Raw genomic sequence first — 21,178 nt, 5'->3', positions numbered from 1 at the left:
CAGCACTTGAAACTCACTTATCCCAGGAAAACACCATTTAACTAGTATAATCAGTTTGCTTCAAAGCTGATGATGTCTAGAAAGTCATTGAGAAAATCTTGAACTTTAGGTTTGGAAAGCTTTACTTTAAATCTGTTTCTTCAGAAGTTTTGTACTCGCTGTCCAAAAGCAAGTTCATAGATTAATTAGGAAAGCAGAATCTCGCTTTACTAATAGCCAAAAGACAACAAAATGTAATTTTCATTATGGCATAAGTATTACTGTCAATAGATGAGATGAAAAAACTTCAGCCACCCCACCCTCAAGATTCAATCACACCATGTTAAGAGGAAATTCTTCCGTAATGTGAGACCAGATGTACTGGGCTCCACTTGGGTTTTCAGGCTTTTGAATCTTGACATGGACTGTGTACACACGCTCATAACAAAGAGTTAACCAGAACAGACTGTTTCAGTTGGGAGGGACCTAAAATGATCACCCAGATCAGCCTGGCTGATTCAGGGCTGACCAGAACTTAAAGTGTGTTGTCAAAGGCATTGCCCAAATGCCTCCTAAACACTTGGCAGGCTTGGGGCATTGAGGCTGATATTTAATGAATTTAGAATGCTCATTTGATGAGAAGGTATTTGGCTATCTATCCATTTCATTGAGCTTTGCCTGGATCCCAGAAAAAGTGTTATTGAACACAAAGTTGCATATTTTTTCAGATTGAAAATTCAGTTCTTCCTATCTAGAAGGATAGTTTTTTCCAACATGATAAAAGAAATATGTAATCACAAGAAACAAACAACATATACCTGCATCTATAATTCATTAATTAGGAATATATATTAAATTATCTAAATTTGGGTATGGAGAAAGAAAAAAAGAACCAGTAAGTTTACTTGCTTTTTCTACTTGTTCATTAAAGCAATCAAATATATTTTACACCGCTTCTGGACATATAGCTTGTCAGCAGCAATTAGAGATTGATGGATAGCTGCTGCAACACAGATCCAATAGTATACAAGCCATACCACAGATATTCTGAAAATTTATCCTTAAAACTCTGGAAGATTCCAGGTTGACAGAACAAAAAAATATGCATACCCTCTTCCAGATGTCAACTTGAAGTACCCATTCAAATATAAAGAAATTTTAGTAAATGTTACCTTTCTAGGACTAGACAGCATATCAATTCTTTTTCACAATAGCCAACCTTTAGCTACTTGAAGCAAAAATTTTCTACTCCAGCCCAACAGTTTGGGGTTTTTTTATCCTGCTTGTAGACCGGACACTCGTTAACCTCTCAAATCTCTGGAGAGTTGTGGTTTAAGGGAACCCAGGAGGAAAAGACAAATTTGGAAAGCCATTTATCCATCTCACTAGAATTGAGACATTATGGTTTTCATTCTTCCCCCACTCCCCAAAATACCAAATTTCCATCAACAGAGCTCTCTGAATAAACGAACATTTTGTTACTGGACTCAGGAAGAAAGAAACCACATGCCTGTTAGGGACAGAGAGAGGAGGAGTGGACTGTGTGCTTTGGGAGCGTGTTTATTTGACTGGATTGCAGACGGTCAACCAAAGAACATGCAGATCATATATTTTTAAGCATTTCATAATGTCTTATTATTAATTCCAGCCAAAACCACCAAGACCAAAATTATCTGAAATTGGTGCTTGTGTGTCCTGACCCCAAAGCCAACAATGGTTGCATAAAAAAAAAATAAAAAAAATCTATGGTCTTCTCAGGTTTATTTTTTTCAATCGATTAGAAGGCAGTACCCTGTAGAGTCTATAGAGAAGACAGGTCTCCATAACTAACAAATTGAAATGTGGTCCTGGGTAAATTTTACCTCCAGGAAACCAAAATGCTGCAGTCCTTGAGAGAGGGAGACTGTAAGCAGAGGGCTCTTCTAAAGGAAGGAGTTTTTATTGAACCTGTCACTTGTCATTAAACACTCCATATTTTACCTTAGCCTGATATTTTCATTAGAGCATACAGACCTTTTTCATCTGTGAATGAAAGCATTCCCTTCAGCCTTGTGCTGAATATGAGGAAAGGCTCACTAAAAATCGAGCCCACCCAAAAAGGACAATTAGGTTCACGAAGGCAGGAAAGGCACTAGGGAAAATCAAGTAACTTTAATACTGTCATAACTTGTACATTTCAATGTTGACTATCACATCACACTTCAATCTTAAATGTTTTCATGCATTTAATAGTGTCTATTTTTAATCTAAAAAATACCTGCACATAATTATATAGGAAGCAACAGACACCAGTGCTGAATAAAACACAACATAAGCAAAGTAGAAAAAACTATGTACTGCTGTATAGAGATCTCAAATCAGAAAACCTGAATGTAAAAAGGTAAAGATATCCATGCTATTCATAGTTTTATATCTACGATCTCTCTACTGCTTAAAACATTTTATAAGTAAAGAATTGGGTATTGCAAGGACCGCCATACATTCTTAGAGAATTCTAATATAAAGCAGTACCATTTTTGCCTCTCTGCCCATTGCTGTGTGTAGTAGTACAAACACTTTACATAACTTACTGTTTCTAACAAAGAAAGAGTGGTTTTAGTATGCAAACAGGAGCTGGGAGAAAATTTCAGGTTTTTTTCAGTGCATCACATATGTGAAAAAGAAAGAAAAATGAAAAGGGAAAGAATAATTGTGGGGGGAAAAGCCAGAAAAGAAAGCCATACCTTTTAAAATCTGAAAGTGCTACATAAAACCAAAGATGATGGCCTTGTGGAATAGTGTCATTTGATAAATATCCACATAACTGCAAGGCAAATGTCAAGTACCAGCTATCTTTTCAAACTTAAGATATAGATTTACTCAAATGCGGATTAGAAATCTGACCAAATATTGTATTAGTTTTAGGAATTTTTAAAGACATTTCACTAATACCAGGAGGATTGTGTTATTTAAACTTAGCTGCCACATAACGACAACCTTGTGAATTGCCATAGCATTACAGCCACAAAGCCCATTAGCAGATGTAGAAATCCCACATACCCGCCTTTTATAAAGGTCTGCAGTTATGAAATCATTTTCATACACTTGGAACTTAACTATTTCAGTTCCCAGGACTGGAACTGAGGGGCAAAACCACAAAATGGTGCATCTGAGAGTATTCCACATGGATACATGTTTCTGTGGTTCTTTCAAAGTTTTAGTTGAAAACATCCCCCCAGAATCCCACAGAACAGAGTAAAGAAGTATCTATTTCAATTAAGGAGAGGATTTGTCCTTGCTAGTGAACTCTTAGGATGTATTCTGTGTCTTCATTGTCAATATATTAAGATATGTAGCTGGTAACAAGAAATAGGTATAACAAAGGAAACTGGAATAATAAAGGAAAACACCTAGGGTAGGTGCTCTTTAAACATTTAAAATATAATTTTAAAAGACCTAAAGGGTAGGGTACTGTTTCCATGTTTATTTTCACTCACCAAAAAGAAAGTTATTTTTGTAAATTAGTCACAGGCAAAATGTCTATTATCTCCACACTTAGCATCGTGGTATCTTTGTTTTACTTCATGCCAGCAGTTTAACATTTTTATGACAGCAACTGAAAACTTACCGTTTGGTAAACCATCTACAGCTAATCTCAACATAGAGGACACTGAGAAATATTTGACCTGCTTTCATACCAATGAATTTCTTATGCCCAGGCAGATTAGATGTAACCAGATAATTCTGTGAGGCAGCAGCATGATATCATTTCAGAGATAATGCAAACTGACTAGTTTGCATATTTGCATATGCAGAATTCATGAGGTAAACAAGGATGAGTACACACAGAAAACATGGTTCTCCAGTAACGCCACAACAATTCCAGTTTACTCCAAGAATACTTACTTGATTGTCTTTCATTTACTGAAGAAAAGGCAGCATTATAAGGTAAAACCAGCTGGGAAAATACACAAAACAGCTAAAGAAAAAGGCTGTTAGAAAAGCAGAGAAGAAAGATATGCCACACCAATCTCAACACAGAACTGACAAAATTATTTCAGCAATGCACTTCATAACCGAGTTGACAGTTAAAATTATTTTTTCCTCTTATGAAAATAGAGTAAGATATGAAGGCAACTGAGAGAGGATTTTAAACAATCAGTAAGAAATTTCTTAGGTAACAGCTATGAAAACAGATCAGCAGGCACAGCGGAGAGCCAGGTAGCTAAGCCTAGTTGATTGGTCAAATTGCTTTAATTCAATTCCCATGTTACCTGAAGCTGTTGGGAGCTGTCATTAAGATTATCCTCTCGTCTCCTGGCCTCCTCCAGCATCTGTGCACTCTTCTTTTTCTCCACTTGTTCTTTGTGCTTCAGATTTGCTACTTTCTTATTTTGATCTTTAACTTGCCTGTAAAAAAGAGAAGAGCACTCAGACCGTGTTCTGGACCACGCTTCCCATGGCTCCAGTGCTGGGCAGCTGGACCAGGGAAGAGTGGAACCATCCAGTACCATCACTTCATTTGCAGAAGGTCACCAACACCAAACTCATCCTCAAGCATTACCCCCAACTGTTAATTCAGCCCAAAAAAAAAGCTGTTAACCTAAACTAGGAAATTTCTGAAACAAACCCCTTAATTATTATTTGGTATAAACTATTAATCAAAAGATGCACCTGTTCCCTTGTGACTATGTGGCAGAAAACATTTCTCTGTTCATACACACACATACATTTAGAAACACAAACGTCTAATAACCTATTTTGTTTTGGGTACCACTTTATCTAATGTGAGGAAAATACGAGGATCAAAAGGAAAAACTACTGAAACATGACTTAAGTATAGAGGACTACCTACATGAACCAAACAATCTGTTTCCAGAAGTAAAACAATTTCTTCCTCAAGTTCTACTTGTTTTCTAGATATTTTGAGGCATTTCATATCCTTTCTTTTTACAGAAACAAGACACAGCAAGTAAGAACAAAGTATTTCAGAAAGCACGCATAATTTCCTTTTCACTTGCATCTATGAACTATTTTTGATGATCCTGGCAACTACCATTGCCTGCAGACAGGGTTTGGCCTTCCAGGGCATTAAGACACATGGAGTATTGAATCTAATTACAGACCCTTTAATCTCAGCCTCCTGACCACAGAGAACTTAAGTCTAAACTTTTAGTCCAATCAAAACAAAACAGGCAAGCTTTGCTTCCTCAGCCCTTTTCTCCATAATTATATCTGGAGTTTGGATTTTGGAATAAAAGACAGATTCTTTGGTTGCAAGATTTCCCCAAAACATCATGCAAGTAGTAAAGACATCTCTTTAATTTACTGTTTAGAAAACGGAATGATACATCAGCTTCATATCTGGTATGTTACCCACATAGAGAAGGAAGAATGTTTCTTCTGTATTTCAGAAATACTTTTAGAACAGATCACAAACAACCCTACTTTAATATCTTCTTCAGAACTCATAACAAAAGTACGAACAAGAACATATCTCTTTGCATTATATATGTTCAAATTATGTGGCATATGGCTAGTCAGTGCTTCGAGTTCTTCCAAAAATATGTATGTTCAACTCTGGGCTCTGCTTTTTCCAATGTAAGCCAACTGAGGTTGGGAAAACTGCAAAGGCAGCAAGTTTTCCTTGGTGCTAAACAAACTTCTATTACGATGAAAAAGTGGTGATGGCCTCCGGAGACCAATAAAAATGGAAAGTCCTTTTCTGATGATGTTAAAAAATTATTAGCATACTTAACTGCCCTGCCCAACAGTTACAGCTGATTTGAGTCAGGATGCTCTTTAAACACAACCAGTATAATTGTTAAGTTGTTCTAACCCAGTGCTGCACACTGGCAACGGGTGCATTGCCCAGTTTGAAAGCAGACTTGTTCAGTGATTAAACAACTTATTGGAAATATTATGTTGGCACCAACTCAGCTTGTACAATAAACAGTTCTATGTGTCCAATAAAATAAAAATAGAAGGTACAGCTAAGGCAGCACAGAAAATAAAAATGTGTCAGCCCAATACACTGAATTCCGTATGAGAATTTTTATTCAACTTCTAAATTAAAATTAGCAGAATTAATTATTTTTATAAACTTGCAAAGCCAGATTCATCTATTAGGAAACTGGCCTTTAATTCTCTAATCTATTAGTTAGGTAAGAGACAACAATATTAATAAAGCCAAAACCCTCATCAAAGTATGTCTGAATTTGATAATCTCCTGCATGGTCCAAAACATTTTCAAACAAAATACATATTTCAAAGAAAGGAATAATTATAAGGATATTATATAATATATACTATTGACATCCACCTTCTCATGTCTGAACCAAAATTCATGTCTTTCTAATGTATTAGGTAGATATTTTGAGACAAACTCAAACTTTCATAAACTTAAAAGATGGAAGTTTTGAAATGACCTAGTGCTTGTAATACTAAAGCTTCCACTAGACCAGGTTGCTCAAAGCCATATTCAAGCTGGCTTTGAATCAACTATGGTGCAAGATACAACTATCACTCCATACCTTTGACGTGAAAAAGTAAAAAAAGTTGGGCAATAAACCTTTCAAATTATACAGGTACCTACGGCATGAGCTAAAATTTCCCCAACTGTTTAACTATACAAAACTGAGGGGGTGACATGAAACTCCAAATCTATAAACCTAAAAGGCTTGGAGTCAACTGATGCATGAAAGCACATCTCATCCCATCTCAATGCCCATGGTACCAAATGATAATTCTCACTTTTACAGCACTTCATGCAGATAATTGTGCAAAAGGTTCAGCATCTACAAGTCCACAGCCCTTGAACACTTGCACCAAGAAAGTTCTGTGAAACCCTGAAGATTTCATACTGTGATTCTGTAAAGAATGCTTTTTCTTCAAGCCAGAGTCAAAGAATCCTCTTTTTATATATGCAAATCATATTTAAAAATATTTAAATACACACACACACATATTTTTAATATCACGAGAACTCAAAAGCTTGCTTAATAGGAATCACCCAACTCACTGCTCAGTAAGACAGTTCTGTTGCTGTTTTAAATACTGCAATAGGGGTCTGTCAGAGAACAATTTCATCTTCACACCACCACTGAACAATGTGCAGAATTGGACCACATACTGAACTGGAACAATAACATAAAATACAGCAAGTATGTGTCTTAAGTGAGCATGCTGCAACTGGTACATTTTATGAGGACAGATTCAAGAGGAAAATTTTTCATAATATATGTGCACAAGGAAGCTAATTAGGATTGAAGAAAGAAACAAAGCGCTGGAATTCCCATAGTTTAGGAGACTCATTTTGTAAACTTAATGTTCTTTTAACTCTTTTGAATGCAATTGCACATATATATAGCACATAGCCCTATCAAAGGGACAGTAGAGTTTTTAAGAAATCCTTAATCTGTAAGAGTATTTTTATTAAAACAGAAAAAAACCCCACAAGATTAAAGATAGCAAAAAGAGAATGAATTATTTACAATTACAGCAACAGCTTAGAGATTTATGAGTGTTTTCTGGAAAGCATCAGTATTTACATGTACAGCAACTGAGCAAACACCAGTTTGCAACGTGCATGCAGAATTCTCATCAAAGAGCAAATGAATTTCTGAGAGACACAGAGCATTAAGCATTACCATAAGTACTTATTCACATTGGAATATCTTTTTAAACTGGGACAACAAAGAGAATGATGGTGATTCTAACAGAAGTTGCTGAGGCAGTTCATGTTCAACGAGACAAAGCTTTAAAGAGGGATGCCACTGGAACCAGCAGAAACAACAACAAAACTAACAAAGCAGAAGTACCTCATCTCAGATGTTTATTCTCAGAGCCATTTCAAATCAAATAACAGAAACTGTTCTAGTCATATATGAAAGAAGAAAAATCTAATGAGAATGTTTAGTATGTTGAATTACTGTGAAGAATCTCACCCATTTTGGAAATAAAAATTTCTTTTGCATTTTTAATAGCAATTTCCAGATAATCACTTTTTTTGATGTACAGCTCCTAAAAAATTTTGCACTCAAAAGTGGAAACTCTTCTCCATTACTTCGAATTTTTCTCCATTTCACAATGTGTCATGCCAAGCAGTGTTACAATGGGATATATTAGATTAAAGGAATTAGAATCAAATTCATGCTTCTGATTTAAAAGTATAAATCCCAAAGTCTTTAGTTGAAAGACAGGCAAAGATTTCCAGAATTAATAATTTCACATCCTTTGATTTTGGGTGTTGAATTTAAGCCATACGCCTGCTGAAAAAGCCCCTAAGACTTCTCAATCTGGACACTGAAAATAGCTGTTAATTTCTATGACTTTACTTTTTCTTTAATGAAATAAAGCTGCATCACTTTAAAAAAGCAACACCTTCCCACTTCTCTATGAAATTCTTGAATTTCCAGTGATGAGGGATTAGCCAAACACCATGAGGAATAAAGTCAAATAATCACAATAAGCAATAAAAACTTTCAGATGAGAAGATTTCACACTTTATAATAATTTAAAAACAGGAAGATGAATATAAACAATAGAAGACCAGTGGACCACCAAGCATCCCTGAAAAGTGGAAATGTTACCTGTCAGTCCTTGGGAAGTTTTCCTCCCTAATAATACCAACTGGTATATAGGCCCTATTATTTATTAAGGCTTTTATGAGATTATTTTTTCTGCACTAATGTCAATATTTTTTGCATTTTAACATTAATCTCATTATCATTTACTGTAATGCACATCAGCATATATAGCTGCTAATTCTGTAATGAAAGCTATTATCCTCATCTGGTTATCTTTTCTGCCATAACTCTTGTAAAAGACGAGTTGATAAAACGTTAACTGAAAATATGCATAAGGTAATTTGAATTTTAATATTCCAATTTAATGTATTTTTCCTTCACATTTATGTGCCTAACACACAACAGTGTTTTCACAATAATACAACTCAAGTAAACGTTTACAATGCTTTTGAACCAGCACAGAAGCTTCCCTTCAATATAAAATGTGTACACATATACTGTGTTTCACACAATGAATATACACACTAGTAAAAAACACGCAGAGCTTGTGCACTGCTATAGAAGCAGCCTGTTTTACTAATCTGACTGAGGCACTCAGAAAATATTTCTATGTGTCAGTCAGCCATGTCAGAAAGATTGCTTAGCTCAAGCCTTCATTGCTGTAGCATTACCACCACCCACAGGACAGTCCACTGTTGCTGCAGCTACTAATCCTGACGGACAGATGAACTTCGGTCTCTTTAAAGCACACTTTGCTCCCCAACATAAGTTACACTGACAACAACAGTCAGCATTACCGGAAAAACCTGCACAGGAAACTGTATGCAATGAATTAATACATTATTTAGTTTAAAATTGCCAATGTGTCTTGTGTGATGAAATATTAAATTCTACAATGTATATTATAGAATCATAAATATTTCAAGTTGGCAGAGACCCGTGAGGATCACCGAGTCCACCTCCCTGCTTGTTGCAGGACTACCTAAAACTAAACTATATGGACTAAGAGCATCATCCAGACACTCCTCGAAATCTGTCAAGCTTGGTGCTGTGACCACTTCCCTGAGCAGCCTGTTCCAGTGCCCAACCACCTCACAGCGAAGAGCCTGTTCCTAATGTCCAACCTGAACTTCCTCTGAGGTGGCTTCATTCCACTTCCTCATGTCCTATTGCTGGTCACCAGAGAGAGGGGATCAGCACCTCCACTGCCCTCCTTGAGGAAGGTGATACCATTGCATAAGATCTCAAAGCACTTTGTAGTTTTAAGAGATACAGAGAAGTAAAGACCACAATACAGCAATTCAGGTCAGAGTGTAAAACACGCTATAATGGGAAAAAATTACAGAAGGAGTTGCTGGAAGGCAGGAAACAACCGGCTAAGTTGTCCACACCTTTATTAGCAGTCTTGTTTATTAATGATTGGATGGGTGAGAAAACCAGGAAATTTTTACTGGAAAAAAATTAATGACATCAACACAATGGGATGCCTGTGATCTGAGCTGCACTGATGTAACCTCACAGGACAGTGTCCAACTGAATACATTTACCCCACAATTTCCTTTATCATTTCTTTGTTTTTAAGGTCTGCCCACACAAAATATTTTAGCTGGCTATATCGTTAAACATAACTTATGAATTTAAAAGATAATGAATGCAGTGACACAGCTGAGTTGTTTGGGGTTTTTTTGTTTTGTTTTTGGTTTCTTTGTAGTTTTGGTACTCAAAAAATATTTACATTCTGAGACATGTAACAGAAGGAAACCAAAGAGAAACTCTTCCCAAAAATGCTACTTTGTTTTGAAAATCAGAAGAAAACCTGTTCTGAAAGGTTTTGCTTTGGCTTTCAGTTCCTCAAAACTCACCTGCCCAATACCAGTGGTTAGTCACCAAACCATGGAGAATAAAGGCAGTGTTTGGAAAGCCTAATTGCTTAACCATCAAGAAAAAGAAAGTAATGAAAGGAAGGTAAATAAGCGATCAAGGAAACAGCACTGACCACATCACACAGTCCCATCACCACAACTGGGTGCCTGATTGACAGTCAAAAGAAAGTTGCCAAAGGTTAAACTAAGTTCCTTATCTTATGCATTGAAAAATTAGGATCAGGGGAATGACACACTGCTGAAGATCTACATGGAATTCTGTATGGGTGGGTTTATTTTTTTTTACAACAGTAAGCACTATCTGGGCCTTTTTCTTTGCTTTATTGGGCTGTTATCTAGCAATTCCAGCTTCCTAACTAGCTTCCTAACAATCCCTAAACACTGTAATAACGCCAAAAAAATGGTGCATTTAATTACCAACCAAAAGAAACAATAATTTCATTATGGTTTACAAACAGCTTGGTTTAATATTACCGCCTCTGTTGCACTCTGCATCCAAGCTAAAAGACCAATCACCACAGTCAAAATGAGCTGTTCGTGTTCGGCACTCAGTTACCTCTTCTGGCTGAGAACTTCTCCCAGAATTTCTCATCATTTTGGTACACTGCTCCTTGCTGTTCTGTGCCATTTATATGACAAGGTAACATATGCCAATGAAAATACTAGCAGACCTTGAAAATTTAACTGTTCTGCTGTATGTGAGTCAAGTTGTCCCACAGTGGCTTTAAGAGATGGGGGGTAGACTTCATTTCCTGAGGCTAGGAAACTTTGACTTTTAAAAACAAAATATGTGTTCAGGTCAGCACTGGAGGAGGCAAGGGATGAAGACTAGAAAGCTGTGGGAAACTAGCTTATCCCAAATTTCAGGAACATTAGCCTAACAGTGTCTGAATCAAGAGGTGCTGAAGTCAAAGACTAGAAGCAGATCTCAAATTTACACAGGTCACTGTCATTCTTCAGTATTAAGAATTATCTGCATGATATCAATGCACACTTCTTGATGCAGTCAGCACATTAGCCAGCACATCTCTCACTCCAGCTAAAACAACATGAAGATTTTCTTCCAAAAAACAGCTGATAGGAATAGACAGGAAAGGAGACCACATGCCATATGAATCTAGAAACTCAGTGTAATAAAAAATGTTATCCAAACCCTCCTATAATATAGAAACACCTCAGAAAAGAAACCTATCACTTGAATCATTACCAATGCATAAAGTTTATCAAGTAATAAGGTGTCACAAGTTATGAATGCTCCACGGGATGTTTCATGAGGGGATATAGGCAAGTCCTACCCAGAAACAGCTACCAGCCTGCACTACAGATAACTGCACCAAGGTACTGCCCTTAAACATAATTTCTTTAGGAGTAATTAAAGGCCTTCAACCTCAGTTTCAAGCTTCTCTGAAACTAAATCTGTTAATGGTCAAATGCAACCACCTCCTACATTTTGCCATACAACGCAAAACTACAAGTTAATACAGTTTCAAATAAAGTTTTTCTCTTCTGGTATTAATATCTGATTCAGTGCAGCAGAAGACTAAGAAATATGATCAAAACCACACAGACTTAATCTGAATGCTACAGGTGCTGCTTGACCTGTGAAATGTTATTTCTCAGTGATCAGTAGGGAACACACATTCATGGAAAAAATTTACTTCACGGTAAGTGAAATGGTGCAGCATCAGGAGTCAGTGAATTTAGAGATAGGTACATCATAAATACATAAACAGAAAAAAAAATCTAACCAAGGATGACATGTCTCGAATGCATGCTCCAAGTACTATTAAACTAAACTATTTCAGAGAAAAGAAATCTTTTTCATTCAATCCCTTAATTGAACAAAACCAGAATTAACTAGGCTGCTCTCCTGTCATGAGGCAGTAGCCCAACTGCATACAAACAGTGGTGAAGTCTAATGCTGTTGTCTGAGTATTCTCAAAAAAAAAAGAAAGAAAATTGCCTTAACAACTGGCTAAAATTGAGGGATTAACTGCAGAGATTAACAGAAGTGTCTTTGTTTTAGTGCAGCAAGTCCATATCAAACTAAAGCAAACCAAAGGTTCACTTCCAGACAGGGCCAGATACAACACATTAAACCCTCTAAACACTTCAGGTAAACATTTTAGCACCTTATGTTTTCACTAATCTCTAATTCCAGTTTTGTAGGTAAAATCCATTACACCTACTCGTCCCTCTAATGTGCAGCTAAAGAAACACTAGTAAAACTAATGTGCAGCTTCCCAACTATTTAAATTCTCAGCACCTACTCACTAGCAAGCAAGCTTTGCAATGAAAATAATGAATACGTTACCATAATTTCATAACTGATGTTAAATTTTAAATCAGACTTCAGAGATTAAATATCAAATTAATTATATGTCAAGTTTGATAACTATTTTTGAAAGCCAACAGTAATTGAACTAGAAAAGAAACCTTTAACCTTAAAACCTGGCAACTTTTAGTTTTTATTGAAGCTGGGACCATTAAAAGTACAAACTTCAGGTGAACTCTGAAATAAATCTGGGAAATAATGACATGGGTATTCCTTTGTTAAGAAAAATACTTCAAGGACCTTAATAAAAGCATTCAGTAGTTCAACAAATAAGTTTGTTCTGTTGTATTTTTTCCTTCTGCTTTTGTTAATTGAGCAAACAGATGCAAAGCCAAAAATGACATTTATAAAACGGCTGATTAGGCTTTGGTGTGGATTCCTTCCCCCTGCAACACGCTGGGTTAGTTGAATTTGGCCCTTACAGTGTGGGAAGAAGTCCCAAAGGTGCTGTTCTCTTTAACTTCAGTGCACAAACCAACCACCCTGTGAACAGATCACACACAGCCAGTCACTCTCTGCTCAAGAGACCTGCGCCACTTGGCTGAAAGACGTGTTTTCTGAACGGCAATAAAATCTTCCCTATGAATGGCATTTTATTGAGGTTTCATAGGGTATTTTTCTGATCTAAGATCACACATGTCTTTTTTAACTGCAGTCCCACTAGCCAGAAAAGAAAACAAATCACAATACAGCAGTTGTTTTCTTTCAGGCGGGCATGAGATCTTTTAATTCCTTCTAGAATAATACCTGATACAAATGGTAATTATAAGAAAAATCAAATGTAAAAATCAGCCATTGAAACAAAACAAAGAAAAAAATGTAAGAAGAGAATTTTAAAAGCAGACCATTTAAGAAAGAACCATGCTAGAGTAGCTTAAAACATGTATATGTATACTAACAAGCTATGAAGAGAGGAAAGTCCTTTCTAAAATTTGCAGAAATTTGGGATAAGAGCTGAACATTATCCTGTCATCTCGATATACTATATGTTAAAGAATCACACTTTTAAGCTGACAGTTACTGAAAATCCAGTCCTTAGTAAAAGGTATTAAACAGTTGCCAAGGACAAAAACAAAAGCACAATGAATGTAGTAACTCAGTGGAAGAGGATTTCTGATAAAAAAGAACTACATGCATGAGAACCTTCAGTGTCTTGCTCTTAGAAAAGGATGTGAGGACAGTGATGCTAGCAGGACCATTCTGAAAGAATGTAAACCAGTTCATTTCAGGGCTAAAAGCCTGATGATTATATGTCATTGAAATACCTAAATAAAAATATGATATAATTTAGCTTATCTCCTTAAAACCAACATTGTTTTCAAGAATCTAACAGATTCTCTCTCCAGAGGTGAATTGAACAGTGTTCACCCTGTTAGCTATGAAAAAGTACAAAATCTGATCCAAAGCTGGCCATTCCTGGAGACTACACTCCGAAAAGTATCCAAAAGGACAGGGTTGAGTGAAAAGCCATGTTATCACACTCCTCAAACTGTACATCTTCCTCACCATGAGAATGTGAGATGACAAGTATACAGCTCTGTTTTGGGATCCACTGGGTGAGACCAACTTCTGGTAGCAAACAGAGATTCCAATGTCTCTCAGAATGGCATGTTCGGCTTATTTCTTTCAGGTGCTTAGCAAACAGATTTATTAAGAGCTATCTCCCCTCATAAACTACATTCTGAAGCAGTGGCTTTGACAGCTCATGTCAGGTCAATATGAAGAGTGCCTATTGAGATGATTTGTTACAGACTTCTGACTGCCTGGCAAATGGGGGACAGCAGCATTATTTGTAATAAATACACCACACACTGGGCTGAACAGCCTATATGAACAGTGCAGATGGCTTAGTTCCTCCTTCTCTGATATAGCTGTAACACTGTCTTCTCCATCTGGCAACTGCAGGACTCCAGAACACAGCTAAGGAGTATTTTGCAAATTAAGCAAACACTACTGGGTTTCTGGAGAAGTCAGTGAGTGCTGTAATAGCCTTGGTAATGTGTATGGACAAGGTTACTGGCTTATGCATTTGAGGAGGGATTTCTACCATTCTACAGTAACTGCATTTGCTACAGAACTACGAAGTATGTCCATGAGTATTTTGAATACATACATAATTTTTAAATACATTATGAAGGAGAATAGAAGAAAAAAATCTGGTGACAAGATGCCCCATGTGTCAGACATCTGAAATATATTCTCACTGATATCCTTAGAGATCATGAAGTTCACTAATTAAATTAGCTCTAGCTTGGAATATGTACTCAGAAAGATAAATTCTTTATCTTGGCAATTATAATACTCCAGTGAACTACTTTTTATTTGGTGACCTTGAGACAAATGAGGCAAAATTAAGATTTTAATTGAGCTGATCCCCCCATCAGGGCAATTGCCTTGATGTAGCCTGTCACTGAGACATTTTCTGCCTCCCTTCAATGAACTAATTTTCCAAGTAATTGGAGAACACTCCTAATCATTAGGAAAAATCAGCAAACAACAGCCTATGCTGTCAAGAAGAATATTCCTAACACAAATATCACATACTTTCTATAAACTGGTTTTTTTTATATGAAGATATACACAATGGAGGTTGAGATATATAAGCAATGTTGAAAATCTAATATACAATTACTGAGGCTGTGGTCAAAACAGGACAGAAATACAAGAGGAGATTTCCAGTCCCTTTCTACCTTGAAATAAAATTTCTCTATCTCTAATTTAAGAAGCAACCTCCACTATTCCAAGACGTACAAGAAAACACACTCCTTCCTCTTCGGAATTTTCAAGAAATCAACTGAAATTCCTTTGAAGGTGGTGTTCTTTTTTTCTTGTTGATTGCTTTCTGCTTGTGCAAACAGGCCTAAGGAAGAAAGCAGCAGTGTAGAGGCCCTTTAAACTAATTAAAAAATTTCAAAGGCATGTTGCTTTAATCAGACCCAGTATGGCTCAAAATTAGAACTTCCATGCAGATATTTACTAACTAGTATGAGATATTTATATCTATTTAAAAAAAAGTATGATAAAGAGATAAAAATGGACCTGGGGAAGATTACATCTATAATGAAAAAGCAGGAATTCATATGTGCTCCTGAAACTGGGAATAGCATATACTTACCCCTTTTATTGAAAATAATCTTCCAAATGTTTGGCTTTTGTTCACACTATAAGGTTTTTGCCCAAGTTACAAATATGTTTGAAGTTTGAAGCATTTAAAAATAGAAAGCAGATTCCTTCAGCTATATTTCAGCTGTCATTTGCTCGTGCTATCCAAGCATACTCAAAATGAACTAGAAATAAGCAGTCAAAGGAAAACAAACTGTCAAAAACTGTGTGCCAGGCCCCATCTCTTTGAGCACACATCTGCATATGCCATATTAAAATGAGAAATCTGTGCTGAAAGCAAGAGATACAAGAAAGGGAAGAAGGCATGTCATAAACTAAGGCGTGAAAAACCACAGTTATTTGCATCTCTCTGATAATCTTTATATAATGCCACTGCATGGTGCCTACAAAAGCTCTGCCTATTGCTTATACTGTAGGGAACAGTCTCTGTGATTGGGAGATATGATCATGAAACATTTTCTTTAAGAAGAAATGACATTAAATGTAGCAGTCATTACATAAGTGTTGTACTCCAAATACACCAGGAAAATCCATTTTTTTTCACACTCCAAGTCAGTGGCCACTTTTGCAGCATGAAGTGTCATTTTACAGTAGCCTAATAAAGTTTTTACTAGCAACTTCATTTAATGCTTTCTCCCATTTTCTTTTATACAGGACTGCCTTGAAGTAAATGATGGAAAAGAAAGATTTTTTTGTACAAGGGGCAAGAGGAGAATGCAAAAAGACACCATACACTGAGTTACTGATCCTTTAAAATATGCTGATATGCCAAATATTGAAAAAGTGTTTGCTCTGATATCTTTTACATATACTACTAGAAGGAGTTAGTAATAAAAAAAATTATTTCTAAGTTGTTTATTCAGTTTTCTAAGTGAAATTGCTAACATGTTCTGCTGATTATCTATGAAAGTGAAAAATTATACACTGAAAAGTGAATTGAATGTGTATATCTAGCTACCAGTCAGTTTTAAGTTAACAACATTAATACTATTATTTATTTGGTACAAGTACCTGAGGAATTCAAGTACATCCTGCAAAACCAGCTGAAAACTCAACAAAATACACTTGTTTTAAAGCATCACAGACCTAACAAACTAAAGTGAGCATATAATGCAGATTATAAGAGAGCAAGGCAAGCCTCTGGAAAGAACCAATGATGAACACAGTATTGGTAAAAGAGAAAATGTATGACAGGAGATGCTCCCAAAATAATGCATTTTCAAAGATACAGCATCCCCCCTGAAGCTTGCATGGGTAAGATTCTTTACCCTTACAGATACTTATAGGGTAAAGCTGCATTATGTCACCTCTCTTTTATTCCCAGCATGTGGGACTTCATCAGACATGGCATGAACAACTCAAGACACTAAAAAAGCAAGGGAAGTTTGCAGACAATCTGAGTTTTGCTGGCACTCAGAACAGAAACAATCTGGTCACAGCTATTAGCACCAGTAGGACTGAAAAAGCCAAAAGTTGGACTGATGCTGAAAACGAAGGAGGACAACATGTGCTTTTCAGAACTACCATCTGGTGAGCTACAGTAAATCCACAGCTTTGAGAAATCACAGGTTTACATGCTAGGAGAGAGCTAAGCAATACAGGAGAGTAGGAACTAGTAGGAAAGCAGCCTCACTTCTCTGTTGGATTGGCACCTTTTGTCAAGGCTGGCACTGAGCACACCAGCTTGGCAACTGCCAGTTGTTGGCAGCTGTAATTTCTGGGACCAAATGAAGCTCTTCTTGTCCATCTACAGAGAGTGTTTTGCAACTCAAGTCTGTAATTCATGCTCCATCTTGTTTTTTTTATAAAAAGAATAAAGTTACTTGTAATGATGAAGTTCATTCCAAAATGTTTGAAAGAAGGATGCTGCAGCTGCACCGCTCAAACCCCAGTGTCATTCTAAAACTACCAACATGCTTAATCCCAATTTCTACCAGGTCTGTCCAGTACTGTAAATAGATGCATAACAATGTACCATGTAAAAGCACTTTACATTGAATGCAGTGCGCTGGGTCACTAAAGGGATAGGTGGCACTTCACCCCTCAGAGCCAGGAGTTAATTAGTCAGCCATGAACAGAAACTGACAACTGCATAGATTTTGTTCTCCAAGGAAGTGAAAAAAAAATCCATTCCTTTTAATTAAGAAGAACATTCTATCTGCTGCATAAGAAGGAAATTAAGTAAGTCACTGAGAGCATGATTAAATCTGTCTGAATTGCCTGGGGTACTTCAAGAGGACTGGCTAGAAAAGCTGACATATTCCAGCACAGAAGGGCCCTCTATTGTTTGCAAATGAAGAACATGTCATGCAGAAGGAGGGAATACTTGACTACACCACCCTGTCAGAACAATGAAATGGAAGAGAGCCACAGAAGAGAAAGGAAAAGGAGGGAAAAAAGATCTTACTAATTTAACCTTAACCTAAAAATGTTCAGCATGTTTTTATCTAGCAACATCTCTAATAGTCTACTTAGGATTTCATGGATAAGAAATTATTTTCATTTTACAGTAATGTGATTAAGAGTAATTTCAAATTAATTGAGTGACAGCAATAGGAGTGTCCACTGGATCTATAAACCATATGAAATATCTATGCTTATCTAGCCTATTTTTCATCCAAAAGATCAGGAATTATTTGCAGATAAGATGCACAGGCCTGTTAGGAAAGCTGGTTTCACAAGAACGAGGATGGAAAATATTAGTTAAGTGACCAGTGAAGAAATGCTCTCAGTTGGTAAGATAAGTACTGAAAGGCACATCTGAAACATGAGGGTTCCAATGTCCCCATCTGAGGCAGTGAGGTCACCTTGTGAGCAGGTCAGAAAAGGAACCTGAACTTCACAAGTAACACAAGAACAAAAGATTTCAGTTTAGGCACAGGCACAGACTAAACACACACGAGGAGTGACTTCCCAGCCAGCTGAAAATCTCACAGCAGAAAAATGTTGCCTCAACAAGAGAGCTGAGAAGAAAACGCAGAGTCAACTTTGATCTATTTTATTTGCCCATAGCCTGAGCAAGATAAAGGATGTGAAAAAGAGGGATGTGAAAACTGCAAATGGAAAATGGTTCTGTCAACCTGAATGACAAGACATAACGGAAAACCTGGTAACTACAAAGGCAGAATAGTAACCCCTCACCCTGTCAGGTGTGAGGTCACTGTCCCAGTCTAAGCTCTCGGTCAGCAAGAGAAACTTACGGAGAACACAAAAAAAGAATTCAAAATATAATTTCCAACTATATCTTCTTTGATTCTATTAAGAGCAATAAGGTTTGAGAGTATCTGTATTTAGGGATGGGGAAGAAGGCAAGAGCAATATTAGAAATCTTGAAAGAAAAATGTCTGGGTAAATGATTATTTATGAAAAGTCTATTAATACCACACTGACACATATCACAGTGCTACATTATCCCAGAAAGAATAAATTCTTTTCAAAATTGTTTAAAAACTGAGAATACAAGAAGAAATTTGCCAGAAATAAAAGTTCAGTGGACCCCCACATATTTTTCTTACTCCTTTCTTTTCTTACAGTTGTATAGTGCTATGAGATAACAAGAAAACTTTTGTTTATCCTGTTTTACCGGTCACTATTATGCAGCACATTCTTACCAAAATCACACAGAAATGGTAGAGCTTGTCCTAGAATACAGAGTAACTTACCATAGCAAGTTAAAATCATGAAGTAGTTTTGGTTGGAGTGACCTCTGAAGATCACCCTGGTTCAATACCTTTCTCAAAACAAGGCCAAATTAGAGCAGGTTGGTCCTAGCTTTGTTCAGATGAGTTTTGATGATCCCCAGTGTTGAGGACTCCTCAGCCTCTCTGGGCACGTTTCCGTATCTAACTGATCACTGTGAATTTTTTCTGCCAATTATCTCATTGGGACTTACAATGGAACAACCTGCAATTTGTGTCTGTTGCCTCTCCACCTTTTACTAAGCATGTCTGAGAAGAGTCTGACTCTGTCTTCCCTGGCCCTTCCCATTAGACAGCTGAAAGACCACAGTATGATCTCCCACAGGGCTCCTCTTTCTAGGTTGGAACATACCAAGTTCTCTCTAGCCCTCCTTGCATGTCATGTGCTGTACCACCTTCTTATCTCACCAGCCTGCCTGCTGGACTCAATCTATAACCCCCATAACCACTCCCCTCAGTTTGCTATCATCCATGAAATTATTGAAGGTGTGTTGTGTCCCATCATCCACATCACTAAAAAGACACTGAACACTGCTGATTGCCGTCTGAGCCAGTCATCTCATCACTGAATGCAATCAGGTTGGTCAGGCATGATTTGCCCTTGTAAATCCATACTGCCTGTTCCCTATCACCTCCTTTTCCTTCAGGTGCTTGCAGGTGACTATGAGGATCTGTTCCAAAACCCTCCCAGCACATGAAGTTATACTGATTGGCCTGCAATTCCCCAGATCCTCCTCATCATTCCTGAAGATGGGTGTGATGTTTGCCAGCCATGAGGAACTCTCCCTGACAGCCACGAGCTTTTGAAGATGATAGGAAGAGTCCTTGCTATGACATCAGCTGGCTCCCTCAGCAACCTTGTATCTGATCCAATTCCATCAACCTGCATATTTCTAATTTGTATAAATGGCCTGTAACTTGGTCTTCCAATTCTATGGGTAATGCTTCACTCCTGCACACTCTGCCACTACACTCAAGGATCCGAAAAAAGTCCTTACCAGTAAAACAGGAGGAAAAGCAGCTGCTGAGCTCTTCACCCTTTTCACTGACCTTTTAAAAAGTCTCCTGCCCAACTGAGTTCTCTGTATTGTATTAATGCTGAGCCCAGGATCTGTTAAAGCTCGTGGTACTGTCAGTTATGGAATCGTTTGCACCATGACTATTTTACCATAGATTTATACTACATTCACTGTCTGTCCATATACTTACCTGGCTTTTAGAGTTTTAGAAGAAATAAAAATCTAGCCATTGGGGGGGGAATATAACATTTTGCACAGAAGTCAGCCATTAAAAAAGAAAAATAACCTTCAGATTTTATTCCTTTGACTAAATGTGATGTGACACATATGGGTTAGTCAAAATGTTTAATGTTGCATGAAGTTTGAATGATCATTTCAGTTAATCTTCTGAGGATGACATGCTAGGTAATTTGTTAACTTTGGGATATATGAATACAGACGCATTTTAAAATGTTTTCTAAAAATAACGTTGTCTTTCAATGTTTCAAATAGTATGGTTAAAAAAACGGCTTTTTTTGTTATATCTGAAGAAAAGCAAATTGTGAAGGATTTCTCTAATCTCTCAGAGCATTTGACTCTGATCTCTCCAAAATTCACACTGATCAGCATACTGATGACAGACAAACATCCTCCC

The 21,178-nt window shown here is 36.9% G+C and overlaps 1 protein-coding gene across 11 annotated transcripts in view; it reads right to left on the bottom strand.

The window, feature by feature from the left end:
- ERC1 (ELKS/RAB6-interacting/CAST family member 1) overlaps positions 1–21,178 on the bottom strand; it is a 283,422-nt gene that overhangs the window by 135,124 nt on the left and 127,120 nt on the right. For all 11 annotated transcript variants that reach the window (XM_027680687.1, XM_027680693.1, XM_027680688.1 and 8 more), the window contains one exon: positions 4,233–4,368. In XM_027680687.1, coding sequence (XP_027536488.1) covers positions 4,233–4,368 — 136 coding nt within the window. The remainder of the gene's footprint in view (positions 1–4,232; positions 4,369–21,178) is intronic.

Source organism: Neopelma chrysocephalum, unplaced genomic scaffold (assembly GCF_003984885.1).
Source record: "Neopelma chrysocephalum unplaced genomic scaffold, ASM398488v2 Primary Assembly neopelma1_59, whole genome shotgun sequence".
Taxonomy (NCBI): Eukaryota; Metazoa; Chordata; class Aves; order Passeriformes; family Pipridae; genus Neopelma; species Neopelma chrysocephalum.
This window is presented reverse-complemented; position numbering and strand designations above follow the sequence as displayed.